Here is a 26413-nt window from a genome sequence, read left to right as displayed (position 1 = left end):
GTTAGTGGGACCACAGTGCTTGAAAGATATTAATGACTGTTGCTTCCAACCACTTTGAACAAGCACTACAACATCTAGTTTTAAGCTGCAGTCAATAGAGGCAGATGGTGATTAATATTTACATTTTATTTTATCTTTGGCGTTTGACTAGATTTAATCACTGTCAGGAAAAAAAGCCTTTAGTGTCGATCAGCTTTTTGTTTTGTGTTAATTTTTTATAGTTCCCTTCCAAAAGAAGAGGTTATAAATACATTAACAGAAAAAGTATCTGCTTCCAGATACAGTCTCCTACTGCATTCAGCTCAGGGCATATATATATATTAGTGTGTGACTGGAACTAATTATCTGCTAATGATACATGGATGATTCTGTGCTTACATCAGCTACATTAACATATGGCCCAGTCTCAGTCTCTGATGATTCAGCATAAGGCTCAACTCTAATACAGGAAAAGACGGCCGAGCTGTTGTGTTTTCTTACCCCTTTGACTCCCTTCAGGTCTCCTTTCAGGAGACTGTCCAGAGGAAAGGTGATGATGTTGTTCATGTTTTGGAACTGGAGGAGAGGGTGGGGAGAGAGACGTAAGCGTTAAAAGGTTACATCAGAGGATTTGAGCCTGCGGGGGTAAGTCAGGGCCTGTGGACGTGTGCTGATGTAATCAAGTCAGTGATACTGTGTGTGTTAGTTTTCCAACAATACTAAACACTTAGCAAATAAACAAGATAAAATAGTGAAAATATCACAATCACTGAATCAATCCTACAATGAGTTAATTACACTTTGCCAAGTCTTACTTATACCTTAAGCTTTTGCACCCTGTTTAAATCCCAAGACAAAAATATAAAACCATCCATTATCAGTGTGCTTTGCAGGTTACTGTTAAAGCCTGCCTCTGTATGTAATCATGTAATCTAGGAAGCCAGAGCTCACAAGAGCTTTGACAGATTACATCTTTACATTCAGGTCAGACAGCAGCTCATATTTCTTTAATATAAGGTGTTGAGATAACACTAATACAAAATCCCAAGCTCCTGGTCTCAGTGTGAGTCAATACCAGGTCCAGCAAGATGACAGACCTCACACAATGGTGTCAGATTTATCTAATAAAGCTCTAGCCTTGGAACAAAACCTTGCCGGCTTTAACAGAGCCAGCCAGAGCTGAATTAGATCCAGAAGATATTTGGTGTTACAGTGGCTCTTTGGCCATCCCAGTGGAAAACTAGAGCCATCTCCTGAGGACTTTAAGATCAAGCCGGACTTGGTATTTGCTCAGTGTGTGCATTAGAGAACACACACACACACACACTCACTCAAGGGGATTGAGACAATTAGGGACAGGATGGAAATCTTTCTTTGTCCCAGAGGATTTTACCCATCTACTCCTCCGACCCACAAACACACACACACACTCAGGTACAGAGTGTTTACGCACCAGGTTTTTAAAGAGTGCAGTGAGCTCCTTGGTGAAGACAGAGAACTTGAGGAAGGCTGAACCCAAGTCAGGATCATCTCTGTATACGCAGTTTTCTCCAAACTTCTCCAGGGCCTGAGTGTACTGCTCCTCGTTCTCCACGTGGGCTGGAGAAAACACACACACACACACACACACACACACACACACACACACACACACACACACACACACACACACAAATACACACGGAGAGGTCAGCACTAACAGGTAGAAAATCGAAATCAAACCAAGGTCTTTCACTCTGTGATTATTACAAGTCAAAAATCAATCACTGTGTATTAATAATAAATGTTTTTTCAAGTGAACAAAGATCCACTTTTCTGGCTGATCAATTCTTCCATTACAGTTCTAGGTTTTCCCTGGGAAAGTGGTCAGAGGTGGTGGTAATCACTGTCCTCCACAGGCTGGTCTGTTTGTCTCTCAGCTTTTTAAAAAAAGACAAGATTGTCTTTACTTGTCGATGTGATTGATCAGTCAATTCCCCTGCTGTGCTGCACCACACAGATTAGGTCAACTAGTCATCTGATTTCAATGCAGTTATTAATGATCATTAAAACAAACTCACTCATTAAACACATGGTCTTTATGGTGTCATGCAGCACCACTGTTCATTTCCCTCCATCAAGCTCAATCAATGTCACACTGCTCTACAACAACACTGTCAGACTTGCAATGAACAGCAAGCAAACCAAATTAATATCTTTTACATGCCAAAATCTAGCACCCACAATGCAGTCACCTCACTCAAAGATTCGAGGGGGTCATTAATAGTAGCAGCCAATGTAGCCTTGAGTGGTTAGCCCTAAGCAGAGATAAGAAGTGGTCTCCTATTTCTGTCATTTACCCAGGGAAGATGGAAGTCTTGCAGTTAACGAGTAATGAGTAACTAAATGTAAATGTGAATGTAGTAGAGATGAGAACCTAGGAAAGTTGCAGGTCACCCTTGTTTTTCATAAATTACTCCTGTTAACTGCAGCTGAAAAAAGCCCATTAATCACTTTAAATCACAAATTGTTAAGCAACAATTTTATTTACCATTTAAGTAATTAATCAGGGAAAAGTAGACAAACTTTAAGGACATTAATTTTATTCTTCTCCATCTTCTCTTGTAAATTGAAACAACAGCAGTTCAAGGAGACATCAAACAATAAAAATTATTGGAGGGGCAGTGTAATCATCTGCAGATGAAGAAAAAAGTGTGGAGCAAATACATTAGGTCTATTGGTTATAATTTCCACCTTCATTAGGTATGATCAGATCTATGCTGTTCCACCCCTTGCTCAGCTTTAGTTTCAGATTTCCATGACAAGAAACACTGAGGGTAAAACAATAGTTTGTTCCTAATAACGGGGAGAATAGGAAACGTTAATTAATGATGTACAAGCAGAAAAAAGAAAAAAAAAGCACTGAATTAATCCTCAAAATAAAATTAACCCCAGTGAGTCAGCGGTCGAGGGAAACCCACAATCTGGTCACAACCTAAAAGCCTCAAGTGGCGATGTTAGGCTTAGGTGGTTTCACTTAATACACTTTCCACCAGACCAGGCAGCTGATAACAGCTAATGCCACCGGGACAGCAGCAAAGCGAGAGATGAGCAAACTGTTGCTATGACGACGGGAGATATGGCACAGGTGGAGTTTGTCGGGGGGATGAGGGGATGAGAGAGGGACCGAAACAATGAATGACACCTGTTGCTACAACAAGAGTCAGCTGTTTATGAGCTAAACACACACATACACACACACACACACACACACGCACACACGCGCACACACACACACACGCGCACACACGCGCACACACGCGCACACACACACACACGCGCACGCACACACGCACGCACACACACATGCGCGCGCACACACACGCACGCGCACACACACGCACGCACACACACACACACGGGTAAAGAGCAGTCAGACACTGGTTCACAGATGTGGCAGGTTTATAGATGAAGCCGGATAAGCTCATGTCTCAGCTGCAGAGATATCCATCATGTTATTAAAAGGGGAAAGCTGAGAGCCTTCGAGACACTACCTGCAGACCTCCTCACATCAGACAAATCTAATTTAAGCATCAGCTGATGCAGTGGCCGTGCTAAGTGATAAGATGCACACGAGGGCCCTACAGTTTCTGGTTTTTAAGTAAATATGAGATGATGAGCTGTTTTTCCCCACCGCAACTGAAAAAACCCCCGACTTTTTTCTTTGATAAATTCATGTAAGCTTTATTATATTTTATTCTGTAAAATGAGAATTCTTTTTTTCTGAAATTAAATATTAACCAGAGATAAAACAAATCTTACACATGAGAAGAAGAGTGCTCAAATAATTGATAATATTATTAATAATAATCAAATGTTATTCAAATCAAGTCTCACAAAATCACACAAGATTTTATCTTTCACCATTTTCTAGCAAAAGTAAATGTCATAATCCTTATGTGCAGGACTATTCAAAACTGTGACATGTGTCCTAAGAGATTTAATAGAAAGCCATCATTCACACATCAGCGCCAGTTGCTTGGTTCGAGCTCTGCCAGGCTCAGAGCCAACAGGGCGGTGGCCCGCTATTGTTTTTGAAGTGGCACAAGAGAGCTCTGAGCTCCCCCTGGGATGCTTAGAGAGTACATGTGTATCAGTTGTAACACGATCTAAACACATCACTCATGCAGCCTACGGTAAAGAGCGGCTTTGAACCTCAAAGGGCCGCATGACACTCTGAGCTAGTTTACCTAGCAACGAGCAACGTGGCAGCTGAAGTGAGACACAAGGACAGAAGAGGTATTTTCATAATTAGGAACACTAAACAAATCCTGATAATTCAGTGTTGTCTTCTACGTGGTGTCTACACATTTCTACCACGCTAAGCTGGAGTTCAGGGGCTTTCTTAAAGAAACATGGGCTTTACATGACTCCAACGTGAGCTTAGAAGAGAGTCAACTATAGAAATTAGCCTGACTTCTAACTTTTTAATCATAGCTATCAACAATTTGCTTGAATTGACTATTATGATTATGATATTGTTCTTCATGTAAACGTCATGTGTAGGAGTTTCCATGTGTTAAATAACAAGCAGAAACATTGTTTAAGGTTAAAAAAAAAAAAAACACTGGAAAAGAGGTAGTGAGTGGTGACAGACAAAAGCATTTCTGTTGTTTGACCTCAGGAAACAGTGACCTTGTGTTTACTGGAGTACAGAAACCATAACACTCTCTCTCACACACGCATACACACCGCCTGCTAAAAACCAGTCGTGTAATACATTCTTCACTGTATTACCTGTAAACACACCCCCACACCCCCCAAAATGTACAGCTTCCAGACATCTACTGAGGATTATCTCACTTCCCAAAGGCTTGTTTTGCAGTTTCTTCCATCTCTCTCACACACACACACACACACACACACACACACACACACACACACACACACACACTCTCCCTGGGTTTAATCACCAGATAGCAGGCTGGCCTGCGCTTCCTCTCCATGTTTCTCCCACAGTCATTCTATCACACCCAGCTACATCAGGCCTGGTCAGCTGACACGCTGATGCTCACTAACACAATGTGCGGCCCAGCTCAGATCAATTCAATATCTCTCTGTGGATTCTGTGAAAATAACACTGGTCTCCACATGCACTTAACAATGTGGACGCTGGCACAGAGCGAAGTGAGAGTAGTTCACTTTTGTGCACAGAGGGCAGAGGGAAAGAATTATGGGGCATATGACAACAACAAATAAGTATTACAGTGCAGAACAGCTGTTTATGTTTTTGGAAATAATTACAGTAGAAGATTGGACAGGCAGTGCCTGTAAAATTCTTGTTGAAGCACATAACACTCTTTAAAAACTTTTTATTATTACATTTTTTTATTTTCATAAAAAACATCATAATAATGATAATGATACTAATGATAATGGCATATTATTGTTATTATTATTATTATTATTGATCCTCTTAGGGGAAGTTACTGTTGGGCAGCTGCCAGACAGAACATATTAGTGCTCCTACAGTGTTTGGTGTCGGACACCTCGACAAGTAGCTAGGAGGAACCGTGAATTTAACCATTAACCCTGCGCTGGGTAGACGATTGCTTTGAGCTACTGCCACCCCAAGCACACACAATATGCTAATTGGTGAGCTGGACTGCAGATTTGTTCACCTTGACAGAGCAAGGCTAGCCGTTTCCCCTTGTTTCCAGTCTTTATGCTAAGCTAGGTTAGCCATCTCCTGGCTCTAGCTTCATACTTGCCATTCCCCCTAAGATATTCATCCAGTTTAATTACATTGGAGTCTCATTTTCTCGGTTACCTGGCAGCTGAAAGAGGAATGCGTGTGTGTGTGTGTGTGTGTGTGTGTGTGTGTGTGTGTGTGTGTGCGTGCAGCGGTGACCTGGAGGACGTGGCCAGCCTAGACCATGAAATTGAAAGAATTTTTCCTGATGCACCACAAACTGAGTACTGCATTATTCAGCAACTTTACCCAGACATCCCGGCCACCTATGGGTGTAACAGCTGGAACATGGTGTCACTCGTCTGCCTCAGGTTGTTATCTGTTCGGCAGTTCTGTCCCAGCAGCTCTGCTGAGCTTCAGAGGGGAGGTGAGGGGGGGGGTTGAGATGCTGCTGTTGGTTTATGCATCAAAACCCACAAGTTGACATCCTGACAGGACCCTGCAGCTACACATGCCTCTATTGCCAATCTATTCACTTTCCCTGTAGCTCTTCATTTCCCCCCAGCTCTTTCCGACCGTCTTGTAAAAGCCATGGACTGGTTAAAAAACTTATGTTTGTAAAAGTTTATGTATGTATGTAAAAGTTTATGTTGCTTGCTTGGTCTCTTAGTTCTCATGGTGTGGTAACTCTTTTATTCCTGTCTTTACTGTAACCAAACTTCCACCATCACCCCCAACTGTTTCTATCCTCTTCTCCACCTCATTATTACTTTTCTCTAGCGCCATAGCCAAAAATATCCTTGCTAGGTGGTGGGTTTCACAGACAGTCATATGAGGAGTGTATTCTCTGAGTGTTCAATCAGTCAGCGTTCAGGCTTCCTGCTGTGCATCTCATTATTCAGAGTTTATTCCCATCATCCTTCCTGGAGAAGCTTCTGGAGAACCCCCTCTCTTACTCTCTTTTTCCAAACATACAGATGGCATTAATTGGCTTTTCAGAGTGGAGCAGAACTGCTTCCTTATACATCAGCATTTTGAGCTTATACATGTTATTTACTATGTTACAGGCCAATTTAGCTATAATGGGGTTTGTTTCTGTGATTTTATTGTGTTTATTTTAATAAGCTCATAAGATAATTCAATCTTTGATACAATTGTGTATGAAGTCTTTTTTTAGATTTAAAAAAGACAGATATTATGTTGTATTGTATTGTACTGTACTGTACTGTACTGTATTGTATTGTATTGTATTGTATTATATTATTGTGTATTTTTGATATAGTGTTTACTGCAGAAATACAGAATCAGGTAAGGATTTGTTGTGTGTTCATTACATTTGATCTACTAAAACGATCAGATCATCAAATAATGCAGCTTAAAGACTACTAATTATTTGTACAACTGCCTTGTTTAGTCTGGTTGAACTGAACTCTGGTCCCTTTTCCCCCCACTTAGTGCAGTTTGAACACAGTAATCTCAATGGTTAACAGGTGTTAACCGAACCAACCGCAACAGGACACACTCACCTGTCGGTTCAGTCAGGTGCAAAAGAAACTCTGGAGCAGAGATGCATTTTGGTTTGGTTTGGATTTTTCTATGTTTGCAGAGAAACTGAACCAAGTTTACAAACTGGTCCATTGATTCAGACCATAGGAAATAAACTATAAGTTTAAAACATTCAAAACCTAATACAAAGTCCATTCATTCTGTAATGGTCAGCATGTGATATATCACACACATAATTATGATCATTTTTAATCCAATTATACATTTATGTGTGTTGTTATAAAAATATCTGGATTTACCCAGACACAAAACAGAGCTTCATGGCTGTATTCAAAACAGAACAGGATCTGGGCAGCCGTTCCGAAATGACTGACGGTAACAAAAGGTGACCTGAGTTAAAACAAGTTTCTCTTGGCAAAACTGTAAACAACAACATTCCCAGCAGCATTTCCACAAACAACACAATGTTTGTAGTGTAGACACTGATAGAAATCTGTCCAGCCTTCATACTTCATGCCTCAAGGCAAAAAGGTTGATTTTCTTTTTGCTTTTTCCCACAGCAGATAATCTTTTTCTTAATGAAAACAAACTTCAACTGCCAGCAACACCTGCAGTTCCCATCCATGTGTGCCCTGCTGCACTGGCCACACAAATGCAAATGAGGGTGATTTATGGACAATTCAGGCATTCTTTTTGAAAAACGGAAAACTGAACAGGTTCATATTCCTTTTTTGCATGTGCACCTGCACAAAGACAAAATCAGGCTGTGACATCCTGGGAGTCTGGACACAAAGAGGCAATATGTACATTTTATATGTAAACGCATGCTTAACAGTGTGTCCGCACCCACACACAGAGCATGCCCCTCCCCAGCTGTTCCTCTGGGGGTCTGGATCAGACAGCTGTCCCTCTGGTCTAAACAGAGCTCACACTGTTCTGAAAAAGACATGCTCAGCACATTGTTTAGAGGTCTCTCACTCTCTCTCTCTCAGCAGGGTTCTGTCAGGCAGGCCAAACAAAAGACACTGGAAACACCCAACATTGGCACAGGCAGCCACAATGAGCCTGTTAATAACACACACACACACAGGATAAAAAAAACTACTACTACCAGTGAAACAAGGGTATTAGGGATGCGGTTAATAATCATTTTAACAGTTAATCTACTCTTCATTTCCAAGACACAGGACATACAGTGTAAAAACCATCAATTACCATTTGATTACTTTAACAACAAAACACAATAACATTGCTAAGCTTGAAAACAGGCATTACCTGTATGACTAATGTGAGAGTAGTATGAAAAGGATATGAAAATACTGACTATAAGGACAGACTGTAGGACTCACCCAGACCAGATGCGTAGATTGCCTTCACAGACTTCTTCATCTTGTACAGTACACTGCGGTCTACATCCAGAGCCTGGATTGAGAAAAAGATAGAGAAGTGATGAAAAAGGAAATCATTCAAATATTAGTCAGTAGAATTAATGTTGCTATGATGTGTATAATATACTGTATCTTATTAGTAGTGGTAAATTTAAAAGTGTAGCACAACTACCCACAGAACACAAGTGCTGCATCAATGATGCTAGTGAATGTTTTTTATGTGTGTCCATATTGAGCATGGCTATATAACACGGGAGTCAGTGCGTGTAGACGTTAAGGGCAACGGTGGAACAGCCGGTCATTAAACATCAACTGAACAAAAAATGTTTTCATTGTTATTTGTCTATTATTCTGGGTGACTCCAGATTCAGAGGGCTCCACCCGCAGTGCTGAGAGTCAGGGGTTCGCAAAACACCTGCTAATATAATGCATTTGGATATAACAGCCCTACAGTCTCACATGAGCTTAGAGTATTTGTTAACTGTCCATAGACTGTCACAGATGTGGATTTCACTCACAAATATTCAACAAGGATTTTTGTCTTTAAGGATTTAGTTTGTGTTTTTGATGACATTGTTTTTGGTCCATTTTCTTTAGACCACATCCTGAAAAATGTGGCTGCATTTGGTGGGTACAGTTTGCTTGTTTAAACCTATGCCATCCCCACTCTCTCTGCAAGTAATGCATTATTCAAGGAAAAGCTAAGAATAGACCAGTGCTCCCTCGTCAGTTATAGTGTGTGTGTGTGTGTGTGTGTGTGTGTGTGTGTGTTTATCAGTATAATAGCTTGTAGGACAAGAACAGTGAGCATCTGAGGTCTCTTATATGAAGGACATTATTCTGGGGTTGTATACACACTTTCACATGCATTGTGCTTCGCCTCACACACTAACCGAAACAAACACTGAAAGTGCAGTGGAGACTATGCACCACTGTACCAGTGATGAGTTAGGGAATCTCTCGGGATGAAGGGGATTTTGGTAAATGAGTTTTAGGGACTTTATTAAGTACATCCGTCTAACCGGGCCAAAGTCGACACCACTTTTCCCTGCCCTGCTCCCCATCTGACTGACACATATTGGATCCCCTGGAGCCTCTGAAAACAAAAAGACACAATGGCTCCCATTCAACTGCAAAATGCATATCAATCCTGCACACAGAGCAGACACACACTCTCTCCCTCTCTCGCTCTCTCTTCCGAACACCACTAGATATGATGACAAAACTTGTTAAATTAATAAATCTGTGCTGTATTAATATCTTAGCTGTGAGCAGTTTATTGCAAAATGAAATAACTACTCAGCACCTAGTTTTCCCCAGAGTTGTAAACGCACACACAGAATATAAAGAGAGAGGACACAGGAGGGAGTCTAAAGGGACATAAATATGACATAACTTAAGTGTCACTGTTGGAGCGATCGGAAGAATAAAAGAAGAAAATATAGCTCAGGGAAAGGACAAGAACAGTGACAATGTGCTCTTTCACTATTCTACCAGTGGTGGTTCACAGGGGCCACCTATGAAGTGTGAAGGGGGAGATCCAGCCAGGCTGTTGGGGTATACAGTTACAATGGCAGTGTATCAGTACGGAGGCCTAATGCAAAAATTTAAAAGTTAAAAGCACATCCATCCATGTACATGTATTGTCGGATCTCTTTAACCGTCTGCTTTATGAAGCAGGATTAGATTTGAAATAAACATTGCAACCATTTCTCTTGTGTGAACAAATATGTGTGAACAAATATGTAATTTTCCAGACACCACTACTTGGTGAAAACAAGACGTGCTAAAAATAAAATCTGGTGTCTTTTAAGTAGGGGAACTGTGCAAATTAAAAGAAGCCAACCAGAAGCTACTTGTTCCTCTGAGTAAAAGTAGGACTTACAGTGCTGTGGTTTTAGTTCCTTCAACTCGTGTTAAATGACTCATCTGTTACATCTGCCATTATCCCATTAGCTCTGTCTGGCTCAGACAGACTCACTGACTGTAACTCCGACCCCACATAGACACATGTGTCTGCATACAGGTATTCCCAAAACAAACACAGACACAAAGGCTGAGAAAAGTACAGCTGTTCTACAGAGAATCACTGGCTGCTGCCTCCGCCTGTGCTGCCAAACCAATCCAACCACACACAGATTTTAAAACGTAACTGGAGAAAACCAGTGAGAGCGACAGTAGAAACCATTTAAGCCTAGTTAACATGAGATTAGATAACGACTTATTGTTTGTCCACACTCAAACGAACCCATAAATATGGCACCTTAAAGTGCTGCCTTCCTATTATTGATTATCTGATGCTATGAGTGCGTTTGTAGAGGATGTGAGGTCAAACGAGGGTGAGCTGCTGAAGTCAAAGCGTGTAAGTGTTTGCCAGCTGCGCAGTGCACGGAATCACTCACACACCAGACCGAGTGTGTTTAATTCATAATATCCGAGGAGAAGTGCAAAACTGAATGACACAAGACGATGCGTCAGATATGAACTATGTAATGAATCTTTCTGTGTTTAAATATTTGTTAAATCCAAGTTGCATATAATAAAAATATGACAAAGGGTGATGAAAAGCAGAACAGCGCAGACACATGGACACTGAGAGCTTGATTCATGCCTTATATTGGTTATCCATTCAAAAGTATCACTGGATTTAGGAATACAAGACGAAACTTTCAAACATAACTTCTAGGAAAAGGTGTCTTATGTTTATCTTAAGTAATTACAGTAGCTCATGTCTTCCAATGAGAAACATACAGCATAAATAAGCATAGCTCGCTTCAAGGCTAACTAATTTAGCGACAAATAAACTGCAGGCATGTGTTAGTGGTTGTCAGCACTGTGCTGACGAGAGACAAGATGACAGGGCTGCTGTTCCTTTACTTGCTAAAACTCTCTGATTGTTGGACAAAAGTAAAATCAACTTTGTCAACAGGCTACAGTTGACACCACTAAACTACAGAAGGATCATAGCAGCGACGACAGGCAATGCTGACTCAACGACAGCCTTTTGAAGTTTACAGACAAAGTAGTAGTAGTAGTACTGCAGTAGTAGTACTGCAGTAGTAGTTGTTCTGCAGGGCTATAGAAAAACTAGTAATACAATAGCACACATTTTTGACTTTCCACAACTTAATGGCCATTATAATGTAAATGTTAATACAAATTTATTAAATCAGCTAATAAAATAATTGGTCAAGCTCTTACTATGACGAGCTCAGCTTGGCTCCCTGGGAGCAGTGAATGTTTTCATGGTGGGAGACAAGAGATTTATAGCAATCTGTTCACTTTGTGACTAAAGCTTTTGGTGCATATGCTGCATCAGCACAGTCAGATGGCAGCTATGTGTTCTCTGCTAATATCATATAACTTTTTTAATACTAGAAGCTCAGTGCCAGCACCTGTTGCATACACTACAAAATGTTTACATTCAGATGACCCTACCATTATATAATCTGTATGTACAATAGTCGCATTATAGCATCTACATCTAACATCAAGGACTATGTTCATGTTTTCACAGGCAATGAAATTAGTGTCAATACGTAATCTGCTTGATAGAATTAACCTCAGTACGACAAACTGTACGCTGATACACTGTATACATCAACAGACATACCTGCAACTAACTAATAAGGCTGATCTAAGCCACTCTTTGACCTCCATCTAATGTCTGTAATCAGCCTGTGAATCAATTTGACCAGTCAGAGCTTCACACACACATTGACATGGACATCACAGCTCCCATCGACCCAAGGACTCAGGCAGTATTACGCTTCAGCAGACACTTTCAATCTGCAGAGAGTGGTCTGACGGGGAAAGGGGGCAGACAAGGGGAGGGGACAAACAGGGAGGGTAATAAACCAGCTGAACACAACAAACACACTGTCCTAAATCACCAACTCTCACACGTGCACACACACACACACAGTGGTCACACATCACACATTTTCACACATTTGCACTCTGATTTGTTGTCCAGGGTTGAGTGAAGTGACTCTTTCTGAGCACCAGACCACCTTTTGTGTGAGCAGTCTCGTTTGTAGCACAGGCCGCTCTAAAATTATGCACTTTTAAAAAAACTATTGAGAGAGAGAGAGAGGGGGGGGGGGGAGAGAGAGAGAGAGAGAGAGGGGAATTCCACTGCTGTGGAGCCTTTCAACCGTGCAGGATAAGAGCTGAATCCTCGTCGAACCCTGCATCTTAGCCCGGGGCTGCTTCACAAGCACCCTTCATATGACATTACTGTGGAGTCAGCATTTTTCCATCTACTGATACCAGCTCACAGTAAACTAAAGTGGCCCTTCTTCTATTGTTCTTCTTTTCCATCTCCTGCTGACCATAGTGGGGTGAACTGGAGGAGAAACCCAAACTGAATTAAATTAATCCTCCTCTTAAAGCATGACATCATCTTCATGATTACAATCGGGCACCATCTGCTTCAGCCAATCTACAAAAGGCTATCACAACACCGCTGGGTCATGGGGGTCGTTGTTACAGTGATCCATTCACGTATGGTCGTGCATCTCCTGAATAGCAGAGTAACATGTGTCGGGTTACTGATGTGTATGAGCACACTATGGATAGATAATATCTAATGTGTGTTTAGAGGCAGATAGAGAGAGAAAGATAGTTATAGATAATATAAGATAATATTATTAATTTAAGTTCATACACAAGCCAGTAATCTCTCTATAACAGACTTTCAGAACAAGAATATGCAATTATTTTGAGATGGACAGATGATGGATCCAGAAATGAATAAAACGCGAATAAGAACAGGCATACAGAAAAAAGAAGTTAATCCTTAAGAGATTTCCTTCTCCCCGGCTTCCTAATCAATTCCTGTTGGCCTACCAGTTACCACAACTAACTCTGGGGGGAAACAAATGTATTAATAATTTCTGTACAAACTAGCATTTTTAAATGCCGTCATGAGGCTGAGCTCAGATGGGTGAGCCCAGTGTTCAACTACAAGGACCCAAACCAACACTAATAAACGCACAGGATTTGGCAAGGTTTTCTAAAGCAAAAAAAAAAAAAAAGACGTTAAAGTATCAGAGGAGGTTCACACGTGCTTCTCATAAAGCAGCTGTTGTCCACTTTCAGAGTCAAATATGCAAGTCCCTTTTTTGTTCTTTCACACAAGAGAAATTCAAAGCAAATTCAGTTCAATTATTCAATTATATGGTTTCTAATAATCTTATTTGCACTGAACACCTCCCTGTTACCTGTTGAAAACAAGACTACTAAGTTAATAATATTATTAATTGATTAGCAATTAAATTGCTGAATACTTTGATTAATTAAGTGCCCATTACGCATTTCTAGAGTCCAGTGTGATGTGTTTAAAATGCTTGTTTTCGCAACACAACAAATCCCAAAAAATTTGTGAGCATCTTTGCAGCATTAATTATAGCTAATTAATGATTAGGGCTATTATAAACACTTCAGCTACTTAGACTGGTGTTTAAGTTGTGAACACATGAAGGAGGTCAAAACCTCAGACTACAAAAAGTGAGTCCAGCTAACAAGCCTGTTTTGTCGTGGGGGTCTCCACCTCTTTCTCTGCCGTCTGTAGAAGAAAGACATTCCTGGATGATTGCATGCTGGAGTGACTGACTGACAGACAAGACGTAGACCCAGCCCCATTGTTCCTGCCGGTTAACTATCTGCTGATGACAGCATGTCTGCTTGGCAAGGCGCTTTTCTCAAAAGCCCTTTCGCCATGCAACGTATACACACACACTTGCAATTTCAACAAAAGGCAGTCCAATTCTCCCAGTCAATATTACTATAGTCCCCACCACACACTTCTTTAAAGCTCTCCCACTCACTCACACATACAAACACATCTGGATTCTCTCTGGTGTCTCTTTATAACTTGTCTACCAACACTGTCAATCCCTATAAGCCACTCTCCTGCAACAGTCATGCAAGAAAACAGTACGCCACATACTGTGGAAATCAATAAGAAGGCAGCAGTCTGGGATGTAATTATCCAATTTATCTGGCGCAAGTGTGGGAACGATATTTGACGGTCATGGCAGGTTGTAAACCATGTTGCATTGAGGAACCAGATGTTACACTATAAAACCAAAGAAACTTCACTCCTCAAGGAAAACTGAAGAGTGTGGTAAAATGGCAGGTTCTTGTATAACTTACACACTGTCATAAACAAATAAGTCATAAATAGACTTGCTATCACTGTAAGCGTGTTAATTTCATCACTGTCGCATGGTCTGTCCACACTGACGGGAGAAGCAGCAAAAAGTGAAACAGGATCTTTAAGTGAAACTCATCTATGCCATTTTCGTCTTTGTTCAAATTTCAAATGTATGATGGCAGCACGATATCTGACATATGAGATACCTACAGAAAGCCAAATTACATCTAAGCAAAAGTGGTTAACAGACAACCACCAGTTCTATATCATCATGTGATGAGAGGTTCTGTGCTCTGGGTACAGTACCTAACTACAACGCTTTGGCTTTAAAGAAGTCAGTATCGTTGAAACATTTGCGTGACCTTGTCTGAAATGACATCAGTCACAACTTTTCTAGGCTGAAACCAGAAGATCCAACAATTCTTTTGAGTGACAAAAATACCCAAAGGTGAAAATGCATAAATGAATTAAACTCCTCTGTTTAGCTTGTTTTTTCATCCTATTAACGTTAAATTTACCATTAATACCTTTGAGGTAAGTGGTGCCAAAGATTTTATTGCCCCTTTACGACTGCACGCTTTTTCGTCCAATGCTCAATTGCAGCTATTCACATCACCTATGATTACAGATGTGGTCAGACAACACTTTGTACAAACTAGTTCAAAGGCTGAGCATACCCTGGCCTTAAAGGCACACTCCATTACATGTCCTTTTAGTAGCTGACCACCTACCCTAACATCCTCCCTTCTTCGAGCATAGCAACATGTGGCATCATTATAGGGTGTTAATGACAGGACACAACATACAGCTGCATAAAATGGTGTTTAGTCTGTGCTGGAGGGACATGCCGATATAATACCCATTTCTGTTCTCCTATAGGTCAGCCAGCAGTTGCAATATATTAGGTTAAACCTATTGTATAGAGATTTTTCCTGTACAAAAAAGAACACATATCATTAGTGGACATGTCAGCGAGCAAGTTTTTCTGCAGGTGTGTGTGTTAATGCTCCGGTGTGTCTTCTGCTTGCTCGCTCTCATTTAGACACACAGCTGCTGTCCACAGCTCCACATGTGGCACAGTCAGGATGAACACCAGGGAGGCTCTCTCTCCTTCAAAATCCACAGAGGAAAATCTGTGACTCATTCAAAACATATGTCAAATATACAGCTCGGCTCTCCGTGCATTAAAGAGAAGGAAGCTTGTGCTCACGTCAAGCTATACACTGTTCACAGTTGCATTAGAGAGTCACTGTACGCCATACAGTCTTCATCTGCAGTCCACTGACGTATACCATTCCCCACCTTCTCTCCATGTTGAGTGAGGGATTAATAGAGTCGACCACTAACAGGCCAAGGTTGTAAGGTTTCTGTGACTCTCAGACAAGTTACAATGTGTTAAGTCAGCGCACCCAAAAGGAGTATGGAAAACTCCAACATGAAGTTCAGTCTGAGTGTGGGACAGAGAGAAAGGAAATGGGGAAGGTGCTTTTTACTGACTCATAGGACACATCTGACAAAGCACTTTGAAGGCAAAGCTGCTGTACACTCTACTACAAAGCTGACAAAGCTGTACAAGTTAAATAAAAATGGAACCATGTGAGCCACATATATATCATAAACTCAAGTTGTTTCAGTGCAGGGTGGTCGCACACAGAAATAGTTTGACTGGGAGTTATTCAAATATCTCATCTACCTACAAGCCCTCTGGCATTTAGCACCAGGACACTTGGTGCTTTATAGCTCCTCGGTGAGCACTACAAAGGCCGCTGGTCAAGAGCTTTAACCACCAGCTGCCAGAAATCACACTGGGATGACAACATCAACTGCGTTACTTTAAGTGTTGAAGAAAACACACTTTCATGTCAACTGCTGAAGTCTTTTTCAAGGTATTTTACATTTTCCTCTCGTGGCTGTTTTTGCTTCATTGACCTCTTTTAAAGAATTTCCTTGTTCTCTGCCTTCATCCATCCTTGAACACATGAACACATAAAAATGACAGAAATGAGGCCTCAAGGCGCCAAGTTTAAAAACCTGTTTAAATGGTCTCACTGGGGAGTAGTTAATGAAGTTTATAAACTAGCAGGCGGCTGATAAAACCAAGTTTAAAGGAGGGGCTGATAAATAAAGACCAAATGTGCAGCCCTTTGAGGTTAAATGTTCTGACTTCACTTAAAAGATTTTGGCTGTTAAACCAGCAGCATCAGAGGCAAAGTTACCCACGGTGAGTATATGATATCTGAATGAGAGAAAATTACCTCCTTCCTCATAGAACATACTGCAATAAAACAATACAGAGGCCACTACTGAGGGCTTGAGATCACACTAGACTTGCAACTTTTTTTTATATATATATATATATTGAACTCTGCTGAGAAGTTACAGCATTAAAAGGGTTCAGCATTTACCTACCCCCTCCATAAAATGGACACTAACTGAGGGGATTCAAACTTCACTACCAAAGCATTCTCAGGCTAATACAATCACTATGGTAAGGCTCAACCTTTTTGTCCAGAACTGCTCCAGTGATCTAATTAAGGCCCCAAATGAGTCCTGAGGAATCACGCTAAAACTCTTCATGTTTATGTTTTCCAACAGGGAAAAAGTCTGAGTCCATTCCCTGAGTGAAAGTGACTGCAAGTCAGAACAACTGTGAGGATTCGCCCCTCCCACCTGACCCTGGCCCCAAACAGAGCCAAGTGTCCTGCACTACACATCAATGGTGGAGTTCATTAATGACGAGGCACGGCCTGTCAGAGAACAACAGCCATTGACAGGAGCCATTTGAGACCATATGGGCCCGGCTACTCTAATGGACGTGGTGTGCTTTATGCTCCCATTTACCCCCAGCACCTCTAGTGTCCAAGCCACCAACCTCTGACATAGAGCTGTGACTCTCCCCTTTCCTTTGAAACAGACCCACAAGGCCTGACAGTGGCAACACGTCAGTGGAGCCCCAATAAATGCATACAGTACACTAGGATAGACACATGCAATCGTGAGTAAAATCAAACCACATCCTCACAGTCAAAGCCCATCAGGGGGATAAGAGAGATCATGACTTTGAATCGACTGGGACAGGCTGGTGACCTTCGCCCCTGGCAGATCCATGGGGAGGAGTGCTGCATCATAATGAGGGCCTGGCCAGAGCCTGTCCCCGGTTGATAACACACACACACACACACACACACCGCACTACTGGGCTTTAGAGGCTGAAGAGACACAAACAAAAGTCATGTGTCAACTACTGAAGAAGAAGTCCTTCATAGAGGATGAAAAGGAGGTTTGTGTTAAAGCTTTTCATCAGAATTGGGAACACAAATGAGAAGTAACTGCTTGAGCACCCTCATCCCAGAACAAAGCAATGACAACACAAGAAATGCATCTTGTACACTTAAAAAATGAGCATTTCCTACATCAAATCCAAGAGATCTCACTGAGGATTTTGAAGAAGTGATGTAGTTGGCTTTACTTCAATGCATTTGACATTCTCTGGTGCATTTACTATAGTAATGCAAAGTCAAGGGACACTGGGGACAGCGGATATAGAGTGAGGGTGAAGGAAGGATACAGAACTACAGTCATCCTGCCAGAAATCCCATTTCAATTATAGGAAGCATTAAGCTTCTTAGGTGGTAAACTGAAGACTGGCCAGCATGGCTGGGGGTTTGGGCTGCTCACTTGGGTCACACCGCACATTTAGGCCATGTGTGTGTCAGAGCTTCTATATCCACCCGTGTGCCCCTAAAGCTATTAGATGTGGATTGTCCCTACACGATAATCCTACTGTCTGAAGCCTTGTTAAAACTTTCCTCCAGGCCACCTGTTCCATGGCGCAGCTGTTGTTATCAGTGAGACCACAGCCGATCCCGCCAACCATGCCTGGAATGGGGGGAGGAATCAGGGCAGACGAAGGCCAGGCCTTCCCTTGGCCCAGGAACAACTCCGCTACAACAACACAAGCTGACAGTCTGACACATGGAAAGAGTTACGAGAACACACTTGCCTCCAATTGGTAACACATCAGTCATAAATTTATTGCACCTTAAATGAGACATTTCAACATAAACCAGCAGTAGAGAGGAGCAAGTGTTTAGTTCTGCAGCCAGTGAAGCAGCTGGAAATTGTGATACCATCTTGTGTTAACAGATGATAAGGGATAGTGTCAAGTTAAAACATGTACCTGAAACAACTGGTGGTGTGAGATTAAGCTTAGAGGTGCTATAATGAGATGAGCAACTAAGGACACTCACAGCAGGCACCCATCAACTGCTTCTTAACCCTCATGAGTTCATTGAGAATCTACTTATCGTTTTACAAACCCCATTACCTTATTGTACACCAACATCAGGGATGCTAGAAACAGTCTGTGAGAAGCAGACTGGAGGCTGGGCTCCGTAGTCTGTGCCAGCCATTGCTTATGCATGTTGTGAATACCATCACCATTCCCAGAGGTACTCCCAAATAATCTCTCTACAAAAACCAAGCAGCAAGGCAACATGCCTTACCAGTGCATAGCTGACATACCAGGGTGATAGACTGGGTTGGATGAAATAATAGCCAGATGGAAGACTAATGACGCAATTCTTCAGGACCCTGAACCCTGCTGAACAGCAGTAATGGTCCAATGATAGCTGACTTGGCTAGAAATATTATTATTCAACAGCAAAAAATAAATAAACTGGACAAAGGGATATGTGACAAAAGGGGTGGGTGGGTTTTGGGCACTATGTGAGCAAGGACTTTGCAGCAGCTCAGTTTTCCATCTGTGATACAGGTCTACTATTAGCGCAGCATTGTTAATTGTTATTTGGGGTGCAAGCTTAAAGTTTCTACAATAATCTACATGCTTAAGATTAAATGAACAAGTGTGTAATTAAAATGTTGGGAGCCAATAGTAAGATCTCATGAGCTTTGCTAATGCTCAACTTATCCACAAAAGTCCACACAACCGACCCCCCGGGGCGCTCAGTGTCATGGTAAATCAGAGGCTTTGGCTCAGTAACATCTCCTGAGAGTTATAAGGTGCCTTAAAATATTCTTTGAACAGAGGACGTACTGTTTTATCACAGAAGAAAAGACATTTCAAACAGGATTGTGAATGAGATCATTTGAAACCCAAGTTGAAACAGTTTCTAAAGAGATGGATGATCTGCTGCCTTTCTTATTTTATATCAAGTTTTATTAAAGGTGTTATATTGTTGTGTGTGTGCCATTTTGCATGTTTTTCTATTGACTTCTATTGAGACTCTTTACAATTGCCTGTCTAGGGGTGAACATTGCAAACTAATGTAGTTTATGAATGCTGTGCCGTGGTTACACTGCTGACAACTGAAAGCTCTCCTCTCCTCTTCTCTGCCACTTGCACGTCATTAACTTTATGTCTTCTCTCCACTATAGTTGTGCTTCTTCTTCATTGCACCATTCTGCACGTATTCACGGTTTCTTGGCTAATGTGCAGTTACAGGCACTACCAAACTGCCAAGTGTTGTGTTAAGTGTTTGCTGTTCTTTTCTCTCTCCAGTTTCCACTTATCCCAATGGGTCAAGGCAGATGACCACGCAACCTAAGCCTGGTTCTGCTGGAGGTTTCTAGATTAAAGGGAGGGGTTTTTCCTCTCCACCAACACCTAATGCTTGCTTAAGTGGGATTTGTTGGTGTCGCTATATAATGCTGTAAGGGCTGAATTTCATTATGTTAAGTAAAGTGTTAAGTGTCTTGACATAATTCTAGTTGTGATTTGGCATTGTATAAATAAGATGAATTAAACTAAATGCCAAATAGTGATAGTTGCTGCTCTTGCTGCCACAAGCCCTAAAACACACTGCAGTCTACTGTATGAGTTAGATCCGCTTTATATGCATTGTATTTAGTCCGTCGACACTTTGAGAGGGCTGTTAATGTACAACATTGTGATCCAAATAACTGACCTACTCTGTCTGAGAATTAATAAACCATAAAGCTTCAAATGGCCGCCACAACTGCTCAGTGAGCTATAAGTGTGCCACTGAGATATTGCACAAAGATACCTGCCTTCATACCTGGTCTAGGAGTGGACGCACTCGAGAACTGTTCAAAGAGACAACGCTATTGATTTCATCATTTCACTCTGCCTGGCAGGGTTCAGTAACTGGGGCATTAAAGCAGTCGCAGATACAAATATAGACCTAAGACGACTACAATGTGCCAGTTTGTGGCCTCAGACAGGCATGTGTACTTTCATAGGTTAGACAAAAGCAGAGTTTAGTTGTTGTTGTTTTTTTTAACCAAGATCAATACTTAACACAGAGGCCCACCTAGTCCTCAGGGTACTGCCTTCTGTAAATGGAACTTGTGAGATCATGTTTTTACACCGAATGTTGAGCACACAATTGGTTTGTGTTATAGCGGTTTAACTCAAGAAAACACTGTTGTAGGGGAACTGACAAAAAAAATAAGGTTGTCATGTTTTCAAATTTGGAAAATGATATTGTTGCAGAGCAACTACTCTCCATTCATCAGATATTCTTGAAGAAAACTATGAAGGGAAACAAGATCCTGGAGGTCAAATTTCTGAAAACTGTGGACTCTGCTCTCTCCAGAGAAAAGTCAACACTGTGGTGGAAGAAAAGCCATGGAGGTGGAACATCCTCCTACTGGATAAACAGGTTTTTATTGTGTGGTTTTACCTACACACACATGCACACAAGCTCTCTGAATGACCTCTTAATAGCTAGCACTTTAAAACTACTATCCTAATTAAGATTATGTCAGATGCAATTAAGTTTAGAAAGAAATAATTACACAACATTGGACAGCCATTGACGTAAAGCCTCTGAGTGCTTGAGCCTCCTCTCTTGTTAATGTGCCTCCAATAAACAGAAGTCAGTTTCTAAGATCTTTTAAGAAGGTGAGACTGTGAATACGTCTGTTTTTTTTTAAATAGTTTTAAATTGTAAATATAGCTCACGGGAGACTATTTCATAAAACAGTCAGATAAACAGGAGGGGAGAAGCATGTTGTTAAAGAGAAGAGGAAGTCTTTTACAAGGGGAAGGCTAAACAAATCAACAGGTACAGCAGATGTGTCTGACACTACAAAACTCTTTATTTAGCTATAACTATTGACAGAAGCAGCACGCTATAACTCATGAGCCAAGAATCTGAAGTCATCATAACACATTACAGAACAAGACAAAAATGTGACAGGAAGCTTTGGTACGCACGTCACAAAGTTAAAACTGCACATTGGAGCAGATGCTCTTCTGTTGTTTGTTTTTATTACATTATTGATGCGTTATTGGTAGTATTTTTTGTGACGTATTTACAGATTCTACTCCTACAGAAACACAGTACACTAGTCTATGAATGTTTTTTTTATCCCCAAAACATGACTCAGCAGATTCATCCCCTGTTCTCATTGATGACAGGGGCAGAGGGTCCTTGTAAAGCAAGCAGGACTTGAACATGAACTCTGCACTACTAAGAAAATCTTCCCTTGCAACAACATACACCCACACATAAAATAAAGTTATGCCCACCAGAACAGACGTAATGGTGTTGTGCTTAAAGAACAGGGTGTATAAAAGTGCATAAAGTATATTCTCATGCAATTATTTACACATATCAACACCGATCTTAAATGCCAATAACGATATCAATATAATATCTACAACAGGAAACAGTAGAGCAAGTGCTTCTGAAATGATCTGCTAGCTCACTGCAGCATTACAAAACACAGTCAGCCTGCCCTCAACTGACAGCTGAAGGGTAAAAACTAACAAGTGAAAGCTTATATAACAAACGGAAATCCTAGAAAACACCAGGATCAGCATGAAGTCTGAAACTCAGCACAATGCTGAAAACAGCAAAAAAATACATTTATTTTAATTTATTCTACATGTATATGTAGTATGGAGATAGAATAACATGTTATCTAAGAGGGTAAAGAAAGTCACCTAGTTGGATTTTAAAAAAGGGTAAGGGTATTGGAAATAAGAGCAAATTATACCCTTCATCTACTCGTGGATGCCCGTGTGTGTGTTCAAATGTAAATTGGTTTGCTTGTATGTGTTTGAGACACGAAGCAGGCCGGCAGACAATGAGAGGAAGTGTTCCCCGTCCACCGCAGCGTTTAATTGGTCAAACAGCCCAAAGTGAGCGAGGTCTTGTTGTCACAACAATAAGGCCTTGTGTTCGTCGAGCTCCAGTGCGGGGAGGTCAATGAGAGACAAAAACACACTACTCCACATCTCTGCAATTCAGCAGCTTTAACAGCAGCGGAAACAAAGCTGCTGAATTGGATTCTCAACCCAACAATTCCAACCCCACAAGCCACCAATTACAACTGAGTGACTAAAAGAAAATAGAAAAAAAAGAGTTAAATCCACACACTTATTTGCTTATTTGAGTGCTAAAATCACAATAATAGCTAAATTGTTCATTTAAAACAAACAGCAGCAGAGATTTGAAAGAAACGTAGTGTGTAGAAAGGTGGCTGGCACCCAGGTGGAGCACCTGTCAGCCAGAGCAGGTGCACGTCTGGCTTCTCGGCTCAGTCCTCCACAAACACAGGTTAAAAATAAAGCCACAACCCCAAAGGTGGATGATTAGGGAGCTTACGGTTTAGTTGACACTGAGCCCAGATGTGGATTAGCTGAATAAAACTGACACTAGACAGGTATAAAATCCATTCAATGTGGATGGCAGCTAAAAGTACAAGTCACCCGTTAATATATTCTCACTAACAGAGCAAAGACACAGTAACACACATAACACACCGAGCTACTCATGTGGGAAATTCTATTTTTACCATCAGACAGGGCGAGGCTCTGCTATACAGCACACAAAGTAGGGAAACTACAACAAGAGAGGGAGGGAGAAAGGCGGAGGAAGGCTGTCAGGGAACAGGGCGGAAGTGTCCTTCCTCCTGATGACCTGCATGTTCACGGAAGAAGACAAAGTGCTCTCTGTTGACATACAGTGCAGTGCGGCTGTAAACTGGGGCAAGGGCATAACGTTTCTCCTCTTATCTCTGTGGGAATTATTATTTTGCCAGAATATGTGCAATTACCATTACTGCAAAATGATGGGAGTGTTGGAGATTGGATTTTCCTCTCACTGTGCACTGTATAAGTTTGCAGCCTACTCACCTTGCACCTCTTTTCGCCCACTGTGATTCATGATTGTAAGCTGTGTAAATGTGACTGACTTGACTATACCTGCTCATGTTGCCTAATCCTTGAGGGAACAGACCAAATCCAACTTGTTGAAAGCTATAGTGGCCCACTATTGAACCACGACAGTAATTACCAATGCAGAGTGTATGACAAAAGGAGTATGGGGCATGAGAGATGGGTAGAGGTGCAGCAGAGGTGACCTACTCCTGGGCTGAGACAGATTTATGGCAGCTCTGGTAAAATCAGATGCATATTCTCCCTTTGCAAGAAGGATGTTTTATTTTGAAAGGGTTTGTGTTATTTTCTAATAGGAAATGTTGCCAAGCATGTGTAAATTTGAAGGTAGAGTCATCAACACTATATTTTATGTTTGCATTATTAACTGAGTAGCATGGAGGACAGAAACCCCTGTCCCACCAGATCCACTCACCTCCTCCAAAGCGGCCACTGTATTCCTGCAGTGGGACATTCTCGTGGTGAAGTTAGAGGCAGTCGGCGATTTGTAGTCTTCATTCGTCTCTGCCACAAACTCTGAAACTGTGATTTGGTCCGGCATAATTAATCCCTGTGCTGATAAAAAAAACAAAAACGGCGGAGCACTTTTCTTAATCTCCCCTTTTCGGCTGTGCAGTTTTAAGACGGGAAAGTTCACAGCTGCTGCAGTAGTCGTGGTAGTGTCTTTGAAGGTGCCCGCGGGTAGTGAACCATCTCTGGGTATGTTTATGTCATTCCCTCGTTTGCTCCCAACACAATCCAGTGCAGCAGTAGTGGTGGTAGTAGTGGTGGTGGTGGTGGTGGTGGTGGAGGTGGAGGTGGTGGTGCACGCTGGACCGAGGAGCCGCAGCGCTGCCGCTCACACCGCGCTCTGCTACAAGGTGATGGATAGGTTATATCCCTCCTGCCTTTACGCCCGCTACTCCCTTCCCATTCAGTTTCATCAGCCGTCCACTGGTCACAGAAGAAAGTCGACTTTCCTCTATCCTCTCTCGGTTTTTCCCCAAAACCTCCGGCTGAGCGGGGCGACAACTTCTTCCTCCAAACCCGGGGAAACAACAACCAGGCGTTTCAACGGGAGCGCAAGAAATTGACAAAGGTAGAGGAGGAGATTCAATGGACGCGCAGCAGCCAATGGGAAACAGCGGCTGGTAATTAGGAGCCAATCAGGATACGCGGAAGGCGTGAACTCATGCTGCTTTCACGGGCTAGTGGTAAATCTATCGATCCTTGTAGTAATTCTAATGTGCTGTGTTAAAACCTGACTTAAATGATTAGGTTCAACATGGATAAAGCACCCAAAGCATGTGTAAGTAATTTTATATTCTTGATACTTGGTAATACTTTCTCTAACACAGACTATTCCTAATTGGGGATTTTAGTGTGCATCATTAGTTAAATGTTGGTTAGCAGCATTTTCTGCTGGTATCACCTTGATGTGTATATTTTATATAAGCAATAAAAGAAAGATGTGCTTGTTTAATTGAATAAGACCAGAAAAACAAGAAAATGTGCCAGGTAGAGTTGAACTTAATAATTTCCTCCCTAAACATTTACATTTATTTTGTGCAGATACACAAGTTCATAATTTTCTTGACTAGTCTTCCTTTATCACTGGTTACTACTGGTCATGTATATCAATGTAGATCTTATTCCCAGTAAGAAAAACATTTTCAGGTCTGTGTTTAATTTTATTGTGACTTTTGTGCACTTTTATGATTATGTGTACAGATGGTGGTGGAGTTTGTTAGCAACGGAGGGTCACACACTGTAGGAGGTTTGTGCATAGATAAAATATAGCCTGAATTCATGGTAATTTATTGGTTTTTATTGTTTATATTATAAATTTAGTCATGCAGCACTCACCATTGTGGCAAAACTATTGATTTTTGTATATTTTTCTCCTCTTTTTAAATCAGTGATTTAAATAACTAAATTACACAAAAATACAGAGATTCACCAATGTATAGCCCATAACCCAGAGTTTGAGAGAACACTTTGTTTACAAAGATTACAACCAAATCTTTCAAATATGTGTTTACAAATTTGTTTGACATTTTCAGTACGTGCTATGTGAAGTTTGCATGTTTCCTACAGCACGTAAAAGCAGCATCTTGATCACAGCAGCCATAGTTCTTAAGGTGGAGATGAGAGAAGCAGTCAAGTGTGTGGAAATGATGGTGTACAGAAGTGGGAGTGGGTTTTACTATGTAGTGTGCTTCTGTGCAAAAGTCTGTAAGATGAGCAGGTAGCAGCTGTTAAAGACTTTTCATGAATGGTAAATGGCAAATCCTCTTTTTCTATTCTCTCACTGTCAATTTCATAATGTTGGAAATAAATGAATTCACATCATGTGCTTCATTGTACGTTTAGTGAAAAGTACATACATTAAGAGCTTATCAACTGTCTCACTTAGTTTATTATGTGATCAATGATTTTGTGAAGCTAATTGTTAATAATGTCACACTTCTAATGAATAGAGGAACTTGCCATAAGCCCTAGTAGGATCGGCACTGATGCTGGTAATGAGGCCTGAAAGTGGGCTATCACAGTGTACAAGA

At 41.3% G+C, this 26413-nt stretch overlaps 1 protein-coding gene across 2 annotated transcripts in view; it reads right to left on the bottom strand.

The window, feature by feature from the left end:
* Nucleotides 1-24913, bottom strand: part of asap2a (ArfGAP with SH3 domain, ankyrin repeat and PH domain 2a) — a 48006-nt gene extending 23093 nt beyond the window's left edge. For both annotated transcript variants that reach the window (XM_026339278.1, XM_026339279.1), the window contains exons 1-4: nt 24289-24913; nt 8506-8578; nt 1433-1578; nt 481-555 (exon numbers count right to left, since the gene is read on the bottom strand). In XM_026339278.1, the coding sequence (XP_026195063.1) occupies nt 481-555; nt 1433-1578; nt 8506-8578; nt 24289-24414 (420 nt within the window). In that variant the 5' untranslated portion in view covers nt 24415-24913. The remainder of the gene's footprint in view (nt 1-480; nt 556-1432; nt 1579-8505; nt 8579-24288) is intronic.
* Between the last annotated feature and the right edge of the window lie 1500 nt (nt 24914-26413).

This window comes from Anabas testudineus, chromosome 22 (genome assembly GCF_900324465.2).
Source record: "Anabas testudineus chromosome 22, fAnaTes1.2, whole genome shotgun sequence".
Lineage (NCBI taxonomy): Eukaryota > Metazoa > Chordata > Actinopteri > Anabantiformes > Anabantidae > Anabas > Anabas testudineus.
The sequence above is the reverse complement of the archived record's forward strand: the minus strand, read 5'-3'. Positions and strand labels throughout refer to the sequence as shown.